We start from the raw sequence: 18,005 nt of genomic DNA on the forward strand, positions 1-18,005 counted from the left end.
CATGACCCCAAAACTAAGGACTTATTAGCCAGCCCTACTCTGTTGTTTATGATTTTGTTGTCATGGAGGACTGATTGAGCTCGTTGATTCAAGTTGAAAAATAAATGCTGCGCTCATGGAATGCCATGCTTTGAGCACTACTGAAAAGTGCTATTTACATGTGAAAAATGAATGTCATATGCTGCAAGCGCAATAGGACTATTGTTTACCTTTTTGTTGGTGACACTTGGATATCTTGATAATGTGCAGATATTTAAAGGGCACATCCACAGATGAAACAATATCAAAATCCCCACCCTGCCTGTTTTGGTAAAACAAAACTGAGGGATTGGCCTGGAGAAATGTGCTCACTCTCAGATTAATAGACATAGCTATGGATATTAATATTGATATCAAAAATATTGTTTCAACCATCTAATGAGTCTATTCAGTGTTTGTTTACATTTACAATTTTAACAAACATTGGAGAAAAACAAGATTATATTTTGGGTTCTCATGGAGTGTGACAGTTGAACTAAACTCATGAGGCATTTCTAAGTTACATTCTTCAATAATCAATGGATATATATACACATACACTACCGTTCAAGAGTTTGGGGTCACTTAGAAATGTTCTTGTTTTTGAAAGATAAGTACATTTATTGTCCATTAAAGTAACATCAAATTGATCAGAAATACAGCGTAGACATTGCTAATGTTGTAAATTACTATTGTAGCTGGAAACAGCTGAATTTTAATGGAATATCTACATAGGCGTACAGAGGCCCATTATCAGCAACCATCACTCCAGTGTTCCAATAATACGTTGTGTTAGTTAATCCAAGTTTATCATTTTAAAAGGCAAATTTATCATTAGAAAACCATTTTGCAATTATGTTAGCGCAGCTGAAAACTGTTGTGCTGATTAAAGAAGCCTCATACGGCCTGGAATCAAACCAGGGCCTGTAGTGACACCTCTAGCACTGAGATGCCGTGCCTTAGATTGCTGTGCCACTCGGGAGGCCTAGATCAGCACTCCTACTCTGAGACTCTTTCTAAATACGGGCCCTGATGATTTTAACTGTGATGATGGCAGTGGAGATGGTATTCTATTTGAAGAGAGCTAAGAGATGCCAACAAGAAAACAATGACTTTATACCTTTTATGTTATGACTTATTTCTCTGGAACGTGGAGTGGGAAACATGCCCATTTCAGAATATCATACATTGATTGCAATTTTCCCGTTTGGATCGTGTTTGTGTTCATCTGAACAGGGCGAATAGTTTCTGGAACCATTTCCTCTGAATGATATCAGATTATCTCAACCGAGCCCCGAGTTTGAGCTTCAAACAAATCGAAGGCCTTTCAAACCAGGCTTTTTTTTTTTTACTGTGTAGGAAAATCAAAGATGAGATTACTTGCAGATGTATTTTGAGGTATAAGATGTTTGTAGTTCAATAACACACATTAGCTGTACATCAATACTTTCAGTTCATTTACAGTATTTGGCTTTGTTGTGTTAAAAAAGCCCTATATTCCAATATCACATGGTCCTAGTGGGAATCTGTTTTTAATTACTGTTTAATGTGCACAGATAGGCCTATACTTCATGTGTTTCTACAGTATACCTTGTAGTAACACTCCTGTGTGTGTGTGTGTGTGTGTGTGTGTGTGTGTGTGTGTGTGTGTGTGTGTGTGTGTGTGTGTGTGTGTGTGTGTGTGTGTGTGTGTGTGTGTGTGTGTGTGTGTGTGTGTTTGTGTGCGTGCATGCGTGCATGTGCCTGCATATGTGTGTTTGCCTGTCTGTGTTCCCTCTCTCCCAACAACAGTATCGGAGTTGATTAAAGAAGTGATTAAATACATTTGATTTTCCCCATCTTAATCCTATCTTTTCATTGGCCAGTCTGAGATATTGCTTTTAATTTGCAACTCTGCCTAGAAGACCAGCATCCCGGGGTCACCTCTTCACTGTTGATGTTGAGACTAGTGTTTTGCGGGTATTATTTAATGAAGCTGCCAGTTGAGGACTTGTGAGGCGTCTGTTTCTCAAACTAGAGACTCTAATGTACTTGTCCTCTTGCTCAGTTGTGCACCGGGGCCTCCCACTACTCTTTCTATTCTGGTTATAGCCAGTTTATGCTGTTCTGTGAAGGGAGTAGTACACAGCGTTGAGCAGGATCTTCAGTTTCTTGGCAGTTTCTCACATGGAATAGCCTTCATTTTTCAGAACAAGAATAGACTGACGAGTTTCAGAAGAAAGTTCTTTGTTTCTGGGCATTTGAGCCTGTAATCGAACCCACAAATGCTGACGCTCCAGATACTCAACTAGTCTAAAGGCCCGTTTTATTGCTTCTTTAATTAGTACAAAAGTTTCCAGCTGTGCTAACATAATTGCAAAAGGGTTTTCTAATGACCAATTAGCCTTTTAAAATTATAAACTTAGATTAGCTAATACATCGTGCCATTGGAACACAGGAGTGATGGTTGCTGATAATGTGCCTCTGTTTGCCTATGTAGATATTCCATAAAAATCTGACGTTTTCAGCTACAATAGTCATTTACAACATTAACAATGTCTACACTGTATTTCTGATTAATTTGATGTTATTTTAGTGGACAAAAAATGTGCTTTTCTTTCAAAAACAAGGACATTTCTAAGTGTCCCCAAACTTTTGAACGGTAGTGTATATATTTAGTATATATAATTTATAAATCCAAAAATGGATCGAGGAAAAGGGTGCGATTTTGAGCATGTGTCCATTTGGATTTGAGAACAGCCATCCATAACAACCACAATCCAGAAGGCACAAATAGCTAAATGAGAGAGCGGCAGTGTGATTCACGTCAACTCATATCCATATCGCTGTAGACGACACCACTGCTGTCATCCTTACCTCCAAGCGCTTATTCATGTCGGATAACCTTCGGATGCCGAAAGGAGTCGCACCATTGGAAGACATGGCTTGGACTGTAGCCTACAAAAGCCTATTCTTGCTCTTGATCAAACACATTTGGTGTGTCATCATAGTGGCCTCTGACTTGTGGTCAGACTCGCTTAGGTGAAATTTTTTCAATACTGATTTAAATGTCATTGAGAAAACAGAGAAGTGTCAAAAATGATTTTTGCTGGTAACTGAACAGATTCCAGTTACTGTTTTTTTGTAATCCCTTACATGTAACAGATTACATGTAATCCGTTACTCCCCAACCCTGTTCCCAGTCATGTGATATCCATAAATTTGGGCCTGATTCATTTATTTAAATTTACTGTGTAAGTATGTCTGCATGTTTGTTTGTGTCTGCATGTTTGTTTATTGTTTTTGTATCTATGTGTGTGTGTGTGTGTATGTGTGTGTGTGTGTGTGTGTGTGTGTGTGTGTGTGTGTGAGAGAGAGAGAGAGTGAGAGAGTGAGAGAGTGAGAGAGAGAGATAGAGAGAGAGAGAGACAGAGAGACGGAGAGACAGAGAGACAGAGAGAGGTGAATCTGTGTATGTATGATTTTGTGTGTGTCTCTGTTTAAGCATGTGTCTGTTGAGGCGTCCGTGTATGTCTCCACCATGGGTAGTCTTGTCCTCAGTGCTCCTGGAACCCAGTGGTGAAGGCAGCTGACCTGAAAGTAGACAGAGATCTCACCCAGTGGTGAAGGCAGCTGGCCTGATAGTAGACAGAGATCTCACCCAGTGGTGAAGGCAGCTGGCCTGATAGTAGACAGAGATCTCACCCAGTGGTGAAGGCAGCTGGCCTGATAGTAAGAGATCTCACCCAGTGGTGAAGGCAGCTGGCCTGATAATAGACAGAGATCTCACCCAGTGGTGAAGGCAACTGGCCTGATAGTAGACAGAGATCTCACCCAGTGGTGAAGGCAGTAGGCCTGAAAGTAGACAGAGATCTCACCCAGTGGTGAAGGCAGCTGGCCTGAGAGTAGACAGAGATCTCACCCAGTGGTGAAGGCAGCTGGCCTGATAGTAGACAGAGATCTCACCCAGTGGTGAAGGCAGCTGGCCTGATAGTAGACAGAGATCTCACCCAGTGGTGAAGGCAGCTGGCCTGATAGTAGACAGAGATCTCACCCAGTGGTGAAGGCAGCTGGCCTGAGAGTAGACAGAGATCTCACCCAGTGGTGAAGGCAGCTGGCCTGAAAGTAGACAGAGATCTCACCCAGTGGTGAAGGCAGCTGGCCTGATGGTAGACAGAGATCTCACCCAGTGGTGAAGGCAGCTGGCCTGATAGTAGACAGATATCTCACCAGTGGTGAAGGCAGCTGGCCTGATAGTAGACAGAGATCTCACCCAGTGGTGAAGGTAGCTGGCCTGATAGTAGACAGAGATCTCACCCAGTGGTGAAGGCAGCTGGCCTGATAGTAGACAGAGATCTCACCCAGTGGTGAAGGCAGCTGGCCTGATAGTAGACAGAGATCTCACCCAGTGGTGAAGGCAGCTGGCCTGATAGTAGACAGAGATCTAACCCAGTGGTGAAGGCAGCTGGCCTGATAGTAAGACAGAGATTTCACCCAGTGGTGAAGGCAGCTGGCCTGATAGTAGACAGAGATCTCACCCAGTGGTGAAGGCAGCTGGCCTGATAGTAGACAGAGATTTCACCCAGTGGTGAAGGCAGCTGGCCTGATAGCCTGCAGGGCGCCGGAGAAAGAGACACAGACCTCACACAGTGTCTGGTAACATGGTGCTTACACACCCGATTACACACTAACACCTCACACCCACTCCTGTCTCACTGTACCACAGTAGTGGCCAAGTATTAAAGGCATGAGCCCTTAACCTCCCTCACTCCCTGTGTCTTTTGTCTCCATCTTTGATTCTCTATTTGTCTCCCTTTCCATCTCTCTTTCTCTCTCTCGTTCACTATCTCAGTCTGTTTGTCACTTTCTCTCTCTCTCTCTCTCTCTCTCTCACTCTCAATTTATTTCTCTTTTTGACCTCTCTATCTCTGTCACTGTCACTGTAGTCAACACAACATAAGCAGTATCACTAAAGTGATGGCCTAAGAGTGGTATTAAAAAGTCCTCAAAGTCAGTCTCACTAGCTAGTCCCTCCATCCTTCAGTGTGCTTCTCCACATGTACATCGTGACAACAACGTATGGACATAGAAATGGGATTTGTAACCATTCAGTTTTGGGGGCGGACAGTGTCAGCTAGGCCTCAGTGAAACAGAATCTGCATTCTATCTAGGGGACGTAGATCTAGGCATGCCTGTGTTCCATGGACTGACAGCTCAATTACTGCTTACTAAATGAAGAGCCTTGGCTCTCCCTGCTGGGTGCATGGCGTAACTTATAGCAAGCACGCCGAGCAGCCAGATAGAAATTATCTATACAATTACGGGACACGATGGTGAGCAAACAATTCATTACCTTTCTAACCCCCACAAACAAGAAACATGATTTCACAAGAGGGACAAGACAGGGCTATACTCTCTGGTTCATCTAACACTGAGGGATAATGGCATCATGCGTGCTGGGAGAGGCAAAATAAAGTCTCTGAAATCTGACTTTGGTTGTCCTTAAGTCCCTTGTTTTTTTCAGTTTTTTTTTTGTTAGGCAAATTAACAGTTCAGAGATCCAGATTGTGGATCCTCCTCTTTTTGTTATTGTCTACAGCATTTTAATGGTGAACTTTCACAAACCCAGCTCTCCCAGTCAGGGATGCCAAGCCAGGGAGATAAGCCTACACTTGAAGACATCAAGATAATTAGTTGTTTGCCATTGATAAAACACCCTGCACATGTTTTACTTGTTTTCTATCCTATTGTTGGTGTTTTATGTCCGCCAACGTTCAGGCTGACCTTCCGCTGGGGGAAAACGAGCCAATTCAGCAGAGAGAATAAAGATTAGCTGGTCTGATTGGCGACTCGGAGGAACGGGAGGTACAAAGTAACCTAAAAAACAATGGCCACTGAGAATGATCAATGACATCATTAACCCTGACCCAAGGTACTTTGCCTTTTTCCCTTCCGAACAGGAGTACACTGGTCTCACACACCGACAAACACGAACAGGGAGAGACACACACGCACACACACAAGGAGGCAAGCCGGTACAAGCACGCATGTTCACCCAACACACACACATACACACACGGAAAGTGGCTGCGGAACATTGCCTGCCCATTTCAAGGTGTAATTTGTAATACTGTCCGCAGTAAAACTTATCATACATCATTTACAGCTAGTGGCGGTCTCCCTAACTATACACAGGACAGTTATGGCAGCAGTGTTATTACCATTATGAATGTATGTACAGTACCAGTCAAACGTTTGGATACACCTACTCATTCAAGGTTTTTCTTTATTTTTACTATTTTCTACATTGTAGAATAATAGTGAAGACATCAAAACAATTAAATAACACATATGGAATCATGTAGTAACCAAAAAGGTGTTAAACAACTCAAAACATACTTGAGATTCTTCAAAGTAGCCACACTTTGCCTTCATGACAACTTTGCACACTCTTGGCATTCTCTCAACCAGCTTCATGAGGTGCATTTCAATTAGCAGGTGTGCCTTGATAAAAGTTCATTTGTTGAATTTCCTTCCTTCTTAATGCAAATTTCGAGCCAATCAGTGTTGTGACGAGGTAGGGGTGGTATACAGAAGATAGCCCTACTTGGTAAAAGACCAAGTCCATATTATGGCAAGAACAGCTCAAATAGCAGCATACCACCCTCCATCCCATCCCACTGCTGGCTTGCTTCTGAAGCTAAGCAAGGTTGGTCCTGGTCAATCCCTGGATGGGAGACCAGATGCTGCTGGAAGTGGTGTTGGAGGGCCAGTATGAGGCACCCTTTCCTCTGGTCTAAAAAAATATCCCAATGCCTCAGGGCAGTGATTGGGGACATTGGTGTGTTGTCTTTCTGCTGGGATGTTAAATGGGTGTCCTGACTCTCTGTGGTCACAAAAGATCCCATGACACTTATTGTAAGAGTAAGGGTGTTAACCCTGGTGTCCTGGCTAAATTCCCAATCTGGCACTCATACGGTCACCTAATCATCCCCAGCTTACAATTGGTTTATTCATCTCGCCCCTGTAACTATTCACCAGGTTGTTGCTGTCAGTGAGAATGTGTTCTCAGTCAACTTACCTGGTTAAATAAAAATAAGCAAAGAGAAACGACAGTCCATCATTACTTTACGACATGAAGGTCAGTCAATCTGGAAAATGTCAAGGAATTTTAAAGTTTCTTCAAGTACAGTTTCAAAAATCATCAAGCGCTATGATGAAAGTGGCTCTCATGAGGACCGCCACAGGATAGGAATACCCAGAGTTACCTCTGCTGCAGAGGATAAGTTCATTAGAGTTAACTGCACCTCAGAAATTAATCCCCAAATAAATGCTTCACAGAGTAACAGACATCTCAACATCAACTGTTCCGAGGAGACTGCGTGAATCAGGCCTTCATGGTCGAATTGCTGCAAAGAAACCACTATTAAAGGACAACAATAATAAGAAGAGACTTACTCGGGCCAAGAAACATGAGCAATGGACATTAGACCGGTGGAAAATGTCCTTTGGTCTGATGCATCCAAATGTTTGAATTTTGGTTCCAATAGCTGTGTCTTTGTGAGACGCAGAATAGGTGAACGGATGATCTCCGTATGTGTGGTTCCCACCGTGAAGCATGGAGGAAGAGGTGTGATGGTGTGGGTGTGCTTTGCTGGTGACACTGTTTGTGATTTATTTAGAATTCAAGTCACACTTACCAACATGGCTACCGAAGCATTCTGCAGCGATATTCCATCCCATCTGGTTTGCACTTAGTGGGACTATCATTTGTTTTTCAACAGGACAATGACCCAAAACACACCTCCAGGCTGTGTAAGGGCTATTTTACCAAGAAGGAGAGTGATGAAGTGCTGCATCAGATGACCTGGCATCCACAATCACCTGACCTCAACCCAATTGAGATGGTAAGGGGTGGCTACTTTGAAGAATCTCAAATATAAAATATATTTGTTTAACACTGTTTTGGTTACTACATGATTATATGTGTTATTTCACAGATTTGATGTCTTCACTATTATTCTACAATGTAGAAAATAGTAAAATAAAGAAAAACCCTTGAGTAGTAGTAGGTGTGTCCAAACTTTGAGTAGGTGTGAGTAGGTGTGTCCAAACTTTTGAATGGTACTGTATACACCAGTGGAGGCTGCTGAGGGGAGAATGGCTCATAATAATGGCCGGAACGTGAAAATGGAATGGTATCAAACACCTGGAAACCATGTGTTTGATGTATTTGATTCCATTCCACAGATTCCGCTCCAGTCATTACCACGAGCCCGTTCTCCACATTAAGGTGCCACCAACCTCCTGTGGTATATATTGTACATGTACACATTCAAATGTTGCTTTGCTAGTTTTAAAGAAACAAAAACAGGATGTCCTGATGCTTTTTTGTTTACTTATTTAACCATTATTTAACTAGGCAAGTCGGTTAAGAACAAATTATTATCTAACCCGGCCAAAACCTAACCCGGACAACTCTGGGCCAATTGTGCACCACACTATCGGTCTGTAGAAACACCTCTAGCACTGAGATGCAGTGCATTAGACCACTGTGCACTTCATCATTTCCATACACAATACAATAAAAGTATGTTTTGTCTTTTGGCATTTGACGTCTATTTATTGGATTGTCCCTGATAATCGACAGAGTCCAAGTACGACTGAAAAACGACCCTATTCTCTACCCTATTCTCTGCCCTATTCTCTATATAGTGAATGTATTTTAATAAGACCACTAAGGGCCCTGCTCATAAGTTGTGCACTAAATAGGGAATATTTTTTGTCCTCCTAATAAAGTTCAACTGGCAGTGGATACAGCCGGGTTATACGTCATGATATCATACACTTCCTGGATGTATTTAGTCATATCAACCCTCTTCCATGCTTCAAAGACACTGCCAATCAGACTAAAGTACTGAAAGAAGTGAGAAGAATGTGTGGGCATATCGGCCTAACCAGCTGTCTGGTTGTCATGTGGCCATATGGCACTAGTGTTCACTGACATACTGTAATGCATTGAGATATGGTGGCGGATAAGTCATTTGTGGGACACAAGGACATTGCAGAGTTGACAATTGACAAGAAACAAGATGAAGAGTGACTGTGACTTGTTTTTATATACAGTAGTGAACTGTTAAGTTTTGGTTTGATGGGAGGTTTGCAATAACAAAGACAGGCATATTATAGAATGTTCAAACTGAAAATGGTTCTGAGATTACAAGGTTTTAGCACATCCTCTCTATCGAACAACCTTCTCTGAATAATAATTACCTCAAATTGAATCAAGAAAGAGCACTACTGTACCCCTGATACTGTGACCACGAAGTATCGTCATACCTACGAATCTTAATTTTATGTTGAGTTAATTTGGATCATTTAATTTAGATCTATTTGGACTCTTGACATACTGTAGGAACGTCCCCTCTTAGGGAACACAACAGCAGAATCCAGTATAAAACCGTTTAGACTGCTAAATAAGAAAAACAAGATACATACAGTCCAACAAAAAAAGTGTTAAATGCTTTAAAGAATCCAAGGTCCAGGCACTCAGGTGGATTTTAAAGTGTAAACGTGTAGGTGTTTTTACATGCTCTATGTTCATTAAAAATGCCTTACATATAAAAGGCATGTAGTGTATTGAAAAACACCTACAGTGTTTTAGCATAGAGCCTTAATTTAGTTTGGTGTAAAACTACCACGTAAACAGTACCGTAATCAACCCTCTACGCCATCAGCTGTTATTAACCATAAAGGAAACGCTGCTTCTATACAGATCTGCCATCATTGTAAATAAGAATTTGTTCTTAACTCGCTTGCCTAGTTAAACATGAAATAAAATCACATAAATTAAATCAAATAAAAATGTGTAAACAAGTCGAACTACAGCCAAAAACGTTTGCATGACAGCACGAACAGATCTGCTACCAGTTATTACTCCTGCAGACAGCAAGCTTAGCTTATTTTTTATTTTAAAGAAAGAGATCAATAAACATCTTGTCACATCTTAAATCAGAGATGAGCAACGCCAGTCCTCGGGGGCGTGATTGGTGTTGCTCGTATGCCCCAGCCCCAGCTAACCTGACTTAAGGAAGCCTAGTGGTTAAGAGCGTTGGGTCAGTAACCGAAAGGTCGCTGTTTCGAATCCTTGAGCCAACTAGGGGGAAAATCTGTTGATGTGACCTTATACGAGGCACTTAACCCTAGTTGCTCTGGATAAGAGTGTCTGCTAGAATGTAATCAACAAATAATGATCTTTAGTTTAATACAATTGGTTTAATCACCTGTGTTTGCTAGGTATGGGTAAAAAGTGTGACACTACTTCGATCCCCTGAAGACTGGAGTTGCCCGTCCCTCATCTAAATATCTAACTGATCAGTATATATGAATAGTGTATAGGAAGTATTTTGGTTGTGTCTTGGTGTCTTGACTAATTATATGTAGTATAATATTGTCTTTGTGTTGTCTTTTCTCTGAGTACCTACTCCATGATCAACAGCTAATGGGAATCCTAATAAATTAACTAAACATTAGTCTGAAGGGAGTCTCCTGCTAAGAGACAAGCCGATGCAAGGATGTTATTAGATACACCCCAGAGACATGGGTATCCTGGAGGCATTGTTCAGGCCGGTCAGTTCCCAGGGTGGCATCACAGTCACACAAGTGACAGGATTCGGCTTAATTGATATCAGCTGTGTTTAATTGATTAGATAATAATGTCTACACATTTTAGGAAAAACAAACAACAGGTGAATGCTTCATTAATGACGGGAGAGACAGGAAGGGAGTGAGAGCTGGGAAAGGGAGTGAAAGAGAGAGAGAGCAAGAGAGAGAGGGGAGAGGGAGATAGAAAACTTATCCAGCAAGACAATAATTATGCCTTGAAGTTGTTGTCCATTGCCGCATCAACTAATTTCAGTACCTAATTACCTATAATTAAACTCTGCCTGAAATACTAGAACATTTTCTTTATTTTATTGTTTGCCCGGCTGGAGAGCACAACCTGAGGATGGCTCTGATGGATGAATGTAGGGCGTGATAGGCAAGATGCTTTAAATGTTACACACAGTATAATTTTTACTTTGTTTACTGATCTGCAAAGTGGGTCGTCCTAACCACTCCGGAGGCCTCACAGTGGCCTGGGATAGGATTGGTTGGTCTATGTGTGTGTCACCATCAAAATGGACCACGATTGGTTGATGAATGTGTGTGTGTGTGTCACAAAAAAGGATCAGGCCCACAGGTGTCCCAGCTACCTCTAACAACCTGTCTGCTTGTCACACCGACCCTCCCCTGCGGTAACACTGACTAATCAAATCTCAGCAGGTCTCTGATCCGCTGTTGAACATCATGAACATTACACAGAATCCCAAATTATATTTCAAATCAATCTCCCAGCAAAACCAAGCCACCAAAATGTCGCTCAGTTGAAAATGACAAAGTACTCTGACATTTCCATGAGGGCTCCATATCTATATTCTCAATGAATTTTGGGACCCAGGAGCCATGCACTGCGTCCTAAATAGTGGCCTATTCCCCATATAGTTTGCTACTTTTGACCAGCCCCCTATGGGCCCTTGTCAAAAGTAGTGCACTAAATAAGGAATAGGGTGCCATTTGGGGTCCAGGAGCATGCAGGCAGTTGCCAGGGGTGCTAACTGACCTTTGCAGACGGGGCGGTGGTCACTCCAGGCAGCGAACACCTCGGCCACCCTCTGACAGGTGATGGTCTTGGAGCCTTGGAGCACGTGGTCCTCATTACAGAGGAACTGGACGGTGGCTCCGATACTGTTGTTGGGAGAGATGGAACACAGACAGGCAGACACACATGTACAGGCACATTCACACATGCACACATGTACACATGCACACACGCACGCGCGCACACACACACACACACACACACACACACACACACACACACACACACACACACACACACACACACACACACACACACACACACACACACACACACACACACACACACACACACACACACACACACACACACACACAGGAGTGTTACTACAAGGTATACTGTAGAAACACATGAAGTATAGGCCTATCTGTGCACATTAAACGGTAAAAAAACAAAAACAGATTCCCACTAGGACCATGTGATATTGGAATATAGAGCTTTATTAACACAACAAAGCCAAATACTGTAACTGAAAGTATTGATGTACAGCTAATGTGTGTTATTGAACTACAAACATCTTATACCTCAAAATACATCTGCAAGTAATCTCATCTTTGATTTTCCTACACAGTAAAAAAAAAGCCTGGTTTGAAAGGCCTTCGATTTGTTTGAAGCTCAAACTCGGGGCTCGGTTGAGATAATCTGATATAATTCAGAGGAAATGGTTCCAGAAACTATTCACCCTGTTCAGATGAACACAAACACGATCCAAACGGGAAAATTGCAATCAATGTATGATATTCTGAAATGGGCATGTTTCCCACTCCACGTTCCAGAGAAATAAGTCATAACATAAAAGGTATAAAGTCATTGTTTTCTTGTTGGCATCTCTTAGCTCTCTTCAAATAGAATACCATCTCCACTGCCATCATCACAGTTAAAATCATCAGGGCCCGTATTTATAAAGAGTCTCAGAGTAGGAGTAGGACAGCAGTCTCTAGCACGGCATCTCAGTGCTAGAGGTGTCACTACAGACACTGGTTTGATTCCAGGCCGTATCACAACTGGCTTTTATTGGGAGTCCCATTGGGTGGCGCATTTGCCCAGCATCGTCCAGGTTAGGGTTTGGCGGGGGTAGGCTGTCATTGTAAATAAGAATTTGTTCTTTACTGGTTTGCCTAGTTAAATAAAGGTTAAAAAAAAGATATATATGATTATGTCCATTCATTCTAATCTAAAAGGCTAAACTGATCCTAGATCAGTTCTCCTACCCTAAGACACCTTATGATTACAGGCACTGAGCTCAATATTGACCTAGGTTTTGCACACATTGAGCTGCTGCTGTCAATATTCCACAGTGAAGTGGTGTGTGTGTCATTGAATGAACACTTAAAGATTAGAGGAGAAGTGATTCCTATTCAGATGGAGCGATACTAGAGGCTAGTGTCATATTCAGGTTGAACTGTGTTACTGGTGTGTGTCACACTCATGGCACTGCACTCATAATGACACCAGAGTACCTTCCTTCTACAATCAATGTCCAGTGTCCTTCCACTGTCATCGACAGGCGATATGGCCCTCTGAGAATATTCATGTAAACAGCTGTAGGCTGTTTGTTTTAACTTCATCTGCTTTGTCTATACTGGGCATATAAATAACTCATAAATAATCAAATCAAATCTGTTTATAAAGCCCTTCTTACATCAGCTGATATCTCAAAGTGCTGTACAGAAACCCAGCCTAAAACCCCAAACAGCAAGCAATGCAGGTGTTGAAGCACGGTGGCTAGGAGAAACTCCCTAGAAAGTCCAAAACCTAGTAAGAAACCTAGCGAGGAACCAGGCTATGAGGGGTGGCCAGTCCTCTTCTGGCTGTGCCGGGTGGAGATTATAACAGAACATGGCCAAGATGTTCAAATGTTCATAAATGACCAGCATGGTCAAATAATAATAATCACAGTAGTTGTCGAGGGTGCAGCAAGTCAGCACCTCAGTAAATGTAGTAAATAATATAGTGTTTGTTTCTTTTTGTATTGTTCTTTATAGTTGTGGTGGGGGAAAAACTTTGATCAGTATGTTCTCCAACACATTGCAACGTGCAAGCCACATGAGAGGTGCCCAGGGTTGCAAAATTCATGTAACCTTCCTAAAATTCCCTGGTTTTGCAGCAATCCCGAGAGGAGGAGATTTCCTGCTTATTCCCTTCTGATTCCAGGAATTTTCCACCCAGGAGTTCTGGGAAACCTGGGAATTTTGGGAAAGTTACAGGAACTTTGCAACCCTAGAGGTGCCTTGCCACAGGCTTTGCAAATCCAGTGTCCTGTCTCTCCGGGCCCAGTGGGTGCTATGTTAGTAAGGGTTCATTCTTCACCCCAAAATGACCTACCTAAAGTCGGAGCCCACCCTCTTGCCGTTCTCTGGTTCCCCCGGGTCAGGACAGGAGTTGGACGCCTGCTTGATGCCCCCCTCATTCACTGGACAGGGGAGATAAGAGCAGAGCATTATGATATATACAGGAGAGCAGTCGGAGAGGGCCAGAGAAAGAGGACAAGGCTCTCATATGCTGGCGCTGTGCCTCTGTTCTTACACAATAGCCACCACACCAACACTCAGCATGTACAGGGTGTTAGGTGCACAGCAAGATGGGGGAGGATATGGGACAGCCACCACACCAACACGCATCATGTACAGGGTGTTAGGAGCACAGCAAGATGGTGGAGCAGCAACAAGATCTTATAGTTTCCTTTTGAAATTTGACATAATATGGATGAATGTCTATTTTTGATACATTCATTCTGCATGGATACAGGGTTAAAACTGAAACAACACAAATGTTAACAGTTTAGGCATTAATTCTGAGAGGTTCAGTTTGGGGAAGGATGAAAAGGAAATAATAGAAAACTACGCACCATTAACATCATTTATCATCAGATATCCCCACGGCTTTCTAGAGCATTGTGACCTGCAGTGGTGCAGTGGTATACTCTGAGCATCATCAGTTTGCGCCTAGTGTTGGGCAATCTATCGACATTCTCACAACCTGATTGTGATTCATTTCGATCACTTTCCATCTGAGGCAGAGAGTGGCATGTCAGTTTTCATTTTCCCTGTGACTGAGCCTCACTCACACCATGGCCATTAATATTGTCCACAACACCATGGTCTGACTGGAGGGAGGAGGGGAAGGAAGGGGAGGGGAGAGGGGGGCTAGTGTCTACACCAAGCTAATTACAGACCAATGCGTTGGACCACATCTGTCCATGCATCTCAATGTTTTAGAGGTGGTTATGGTGGTCAAAAGCCAGCTGCAGCAGTCCTTTGTTCACTGTCTCAAAGACCTGTCTTTTCAGGAGAAAATAACAGATTTAAATTATTTAAATGCTTGTCAGGGACCAGACTTTAGTCCGGAGGGGTAGGAAGTATTTTGTAATATTTTTGAAATTCAGGTAAATATATAAACCACAGTCAAAATGAATTAGTATTTTGTGTGGCTAGCTAGGCACCTCTTTCGAAGAGACATGTGTACTTCCACCACAGTGCTATCTCTGTCAGTGGAAAACTATGTCCATTTACATCTATTCCTTGCTCCCAAAATAGCTCTGTCGCGTAAAGACAAGCACACTCAGGTCTTGCCACATTTAGACTTCCTAACAGGAACCCAGTCTTCTATGCTGTTCTTCCAGCCGTTCTGTCCTCTCTATCTTCAACTGCACAGATGGTGTCCATTACTATTGATGTGTCATGTGGCACGACATCAACACTCAGCTGAGTGCTGTTTATCAAATCCACCAGTCCTAGCTCCATCTCTTGGTCTTGTTTACCGGCTGCCTAATGGAGGATACCAGTACATAGGGTCAGATAGCAAATAGCTAGCTTGCATAATGCATAATGCTAGGCTGGCTGGATGGGGAATTAGATGATCAGTGGCTGGGTGTACCACACAATGGCTAGCATCGCAAATGGTATTCTATTCCTACTTTTGATCGGAACCCTATGGGTCCTGGTCAAAAAGAGTGCACTACAATATGGTATAATTAGGGACGTACCCAATATCCAGATTCTTAATTCCTATTTAATTTCCGTTTGGTTTAGTTTGAGGAGCTGAAGTTGAAGACAGGAACCAATAGGACAGCATGCAGAGCGGAGGGAGCACACAAGTATTTAATAGAAGGAAGATCCATGAAACTTTAACATTTAGGTACTGCAATGCAATTGGCTGGAGCTCAGTGTTTTACACAATAAGACTTTCTCAAAATCTCAGCGTGGGAGGAGTTAAAACATGTGTCTTTGGAAATACATTAAGGTTTATCTTGAGAAATTGTGAAAAGGGTCCTATACACCATGATATATATATATATATATATATATATATATATATATATTAGGCCAGATTGATAGTGGGGAAAGATAGAGAGAGATTGTTTTAAAGAGCAGTAGGCCAGATTGATAGTGAGGAAAGAAAAAGAGAGATTGTGTTAAAGGGAAGTAGGCCAGATTGATACTGGGGAAAGATAGAGAGAGATTATGTTAAAGAGCAGTAGGCCAGACTGATAGTGGGGAAAGATAGAGAGAGATTGTGTTAAAGGGAAGTGGGCCAGACTGATAGTGGGGAAAGATAGAGAGAGATTATCTTAAAGAGCAGTAGGCCAGACTGATAGTGGGGAAAGATAGAGAGAGATTGTTTTAAAGAGCAGTAGGCCAGATTGATAGTGGGGAAAGATAGAGAGAGATTGTGTTAAAGGGAAGTAGGCCAGACTGATAGTGGGGAAAGATAGAGAGAGATTATGTTAAAGAGCAGTAGGCCAGACTGATAGTGGGGAAAGATAGAGAGAGATTATGTTAAAGGGTAGTAGGCCAGACTGATACTGGGGAAAGATAGAGAGAGATTATGTTAAAGGGTAGTAGGCCAGACTGATAGTGGGGAAAGGTAGAGAGAGATTGTGTTAAAGGGAAGTAGGCCAGACTGATAGTGGGGAAAGATAGAGAGAGATTATGTTAAAGGGTAGTAGGCCATATTCAAACCTATGTACCGACACTGTAGACATGTGTTCCGGAGGCTAACACATTAATGCTAGACCAACCAGGCTACAAAATAAGTTTATATTTTATATAGTATATCTCCTTGTTACCAGCAAAACAATAGACAGAAGATAAGAAAAAATGAAAGGTGAAATGTAGGAATATGCAATGAGCCACACAGAACAAGAATGAAAACAATTCAAAGTATTTGATAGAATATGCATCACAGGAAAATAATGTTTCTCCCTGCTGAATGAGTGGGTGTGGCTTTACTGGCTTTCTGAAGTAGAATATGCTAAGGGGCATTATGCATTTTTTCATTCGCGTGTAGGCGTATTGGATACTTGTATGTGAGTTCAAAAGGTGTATGTACTGTATGTTTGTGGATAGGGCTGCTAATTAGATCTGTTGTATGTACTGTAGGCCTATATTCTTTGTTGCTTTGTTGGGATTAGTTTGACCGTTGGATATATCTCTCAGGAGCCACCTGGCGTAGTGTAGGCTACATAGTGTGATGCACAGAGAATGGCAAAGGCCTGAACGACTAATTGACTAAGAAACACTGCGGGAATTCTTGAGCATATATGTCTTCATGAACCAGGACATTAAATCATGAGACAAGGGCCTAATGTATATGCATTAGCTATAAATGTTCAGAAGGAACGCATTTACTTCTTAATGATTAGTGTAAACACTGTTTGACCTTTGATGACTATGTGACCTCTGTAAATGACAGCTGCAAACTTTGTACTGGTGTCTTATCTTCTATACAATCTATAATCCTTTATAGAGTAGAGTTAGACCAGACTGGGTCGTTCACTGTTTCTTACTTTAACAGTGCTTTAAGAGAGGCCCCAGTGCCTACTTCAGATATTTACCATGGCCATTTGTGTCGCTTCCGACTGCTGAGTAAATGTCAGATATCTAAAATGGATGAACATAAAAACAAATCAGCATGAAGCAAACCTGCTGATGGGATAATGGGGAAAACAAACAAAACCGTTAGAAAGACTATCATTATTCGAGAACATTTTAGGAACTATAGACACTAAAATAAAAGCTTTTTTTGAATACAGTACCAGTCCAGTATGGACACACCGACTCATTCCAGAGTGCAAAGCTGTCATCAAGGCAAAGGGTGGCTACTTTGAAGAATCTCAAATATAAAATACATTTGGATTTGTTTAACACTTTCTTGGTTACTACATGATTCCATAAGTGTTATTTCATAGTTTTGATGTCTTCACTATTATTCTACAATGTAGAAAATAGTAAAAGCAAAGAAAAACCCTTGAAAGAGTAGGTGTGTCCACTGTTGACCGGTACTGTAGAAATGTAGATGGATTCCA

At 42.0% G+C, this 18,005-nt stretch overlaps 1 protein-coding gene across 1 annotated transcript in view; it reads right to left on the reverse strand.

Annotated features, from left to right (window-relative positions):
• LOC115131349 (CUB and sushi domain-containing protein 3) overlaps positions 1–11,846 on the reverse strand; it is a 317,735-nt gene extending 305,889 nt beyond the window's left edge. The window contains 1 exon segment of the mRNA XM_065021039.1: positions 11,660–11,846. Coding sequence (XP_064877111.1) covers positions 11,660–11,846 — 187 coding nt within the window.
• Positions 11,847–18,005: the final 6,159 nt, after the last annotated feature.

This window comes from Oncorhynchus nerka, linkage group LG7 (genome assembly GCF_034236695.1).
Source record: "Oncorhynchus nerka isolate Pitt River linkage group LG7, Oner_Uvic_2.0, whole genome shotgun sequence".
NCBI classification, from domain to species: domain Eukaryota; kingdom Metazoa; phylum Chordata; class Actinopteri; order Salmoniformes; family Salmonidae; genus Oncorhynchus; species Oncorhynchus nerka.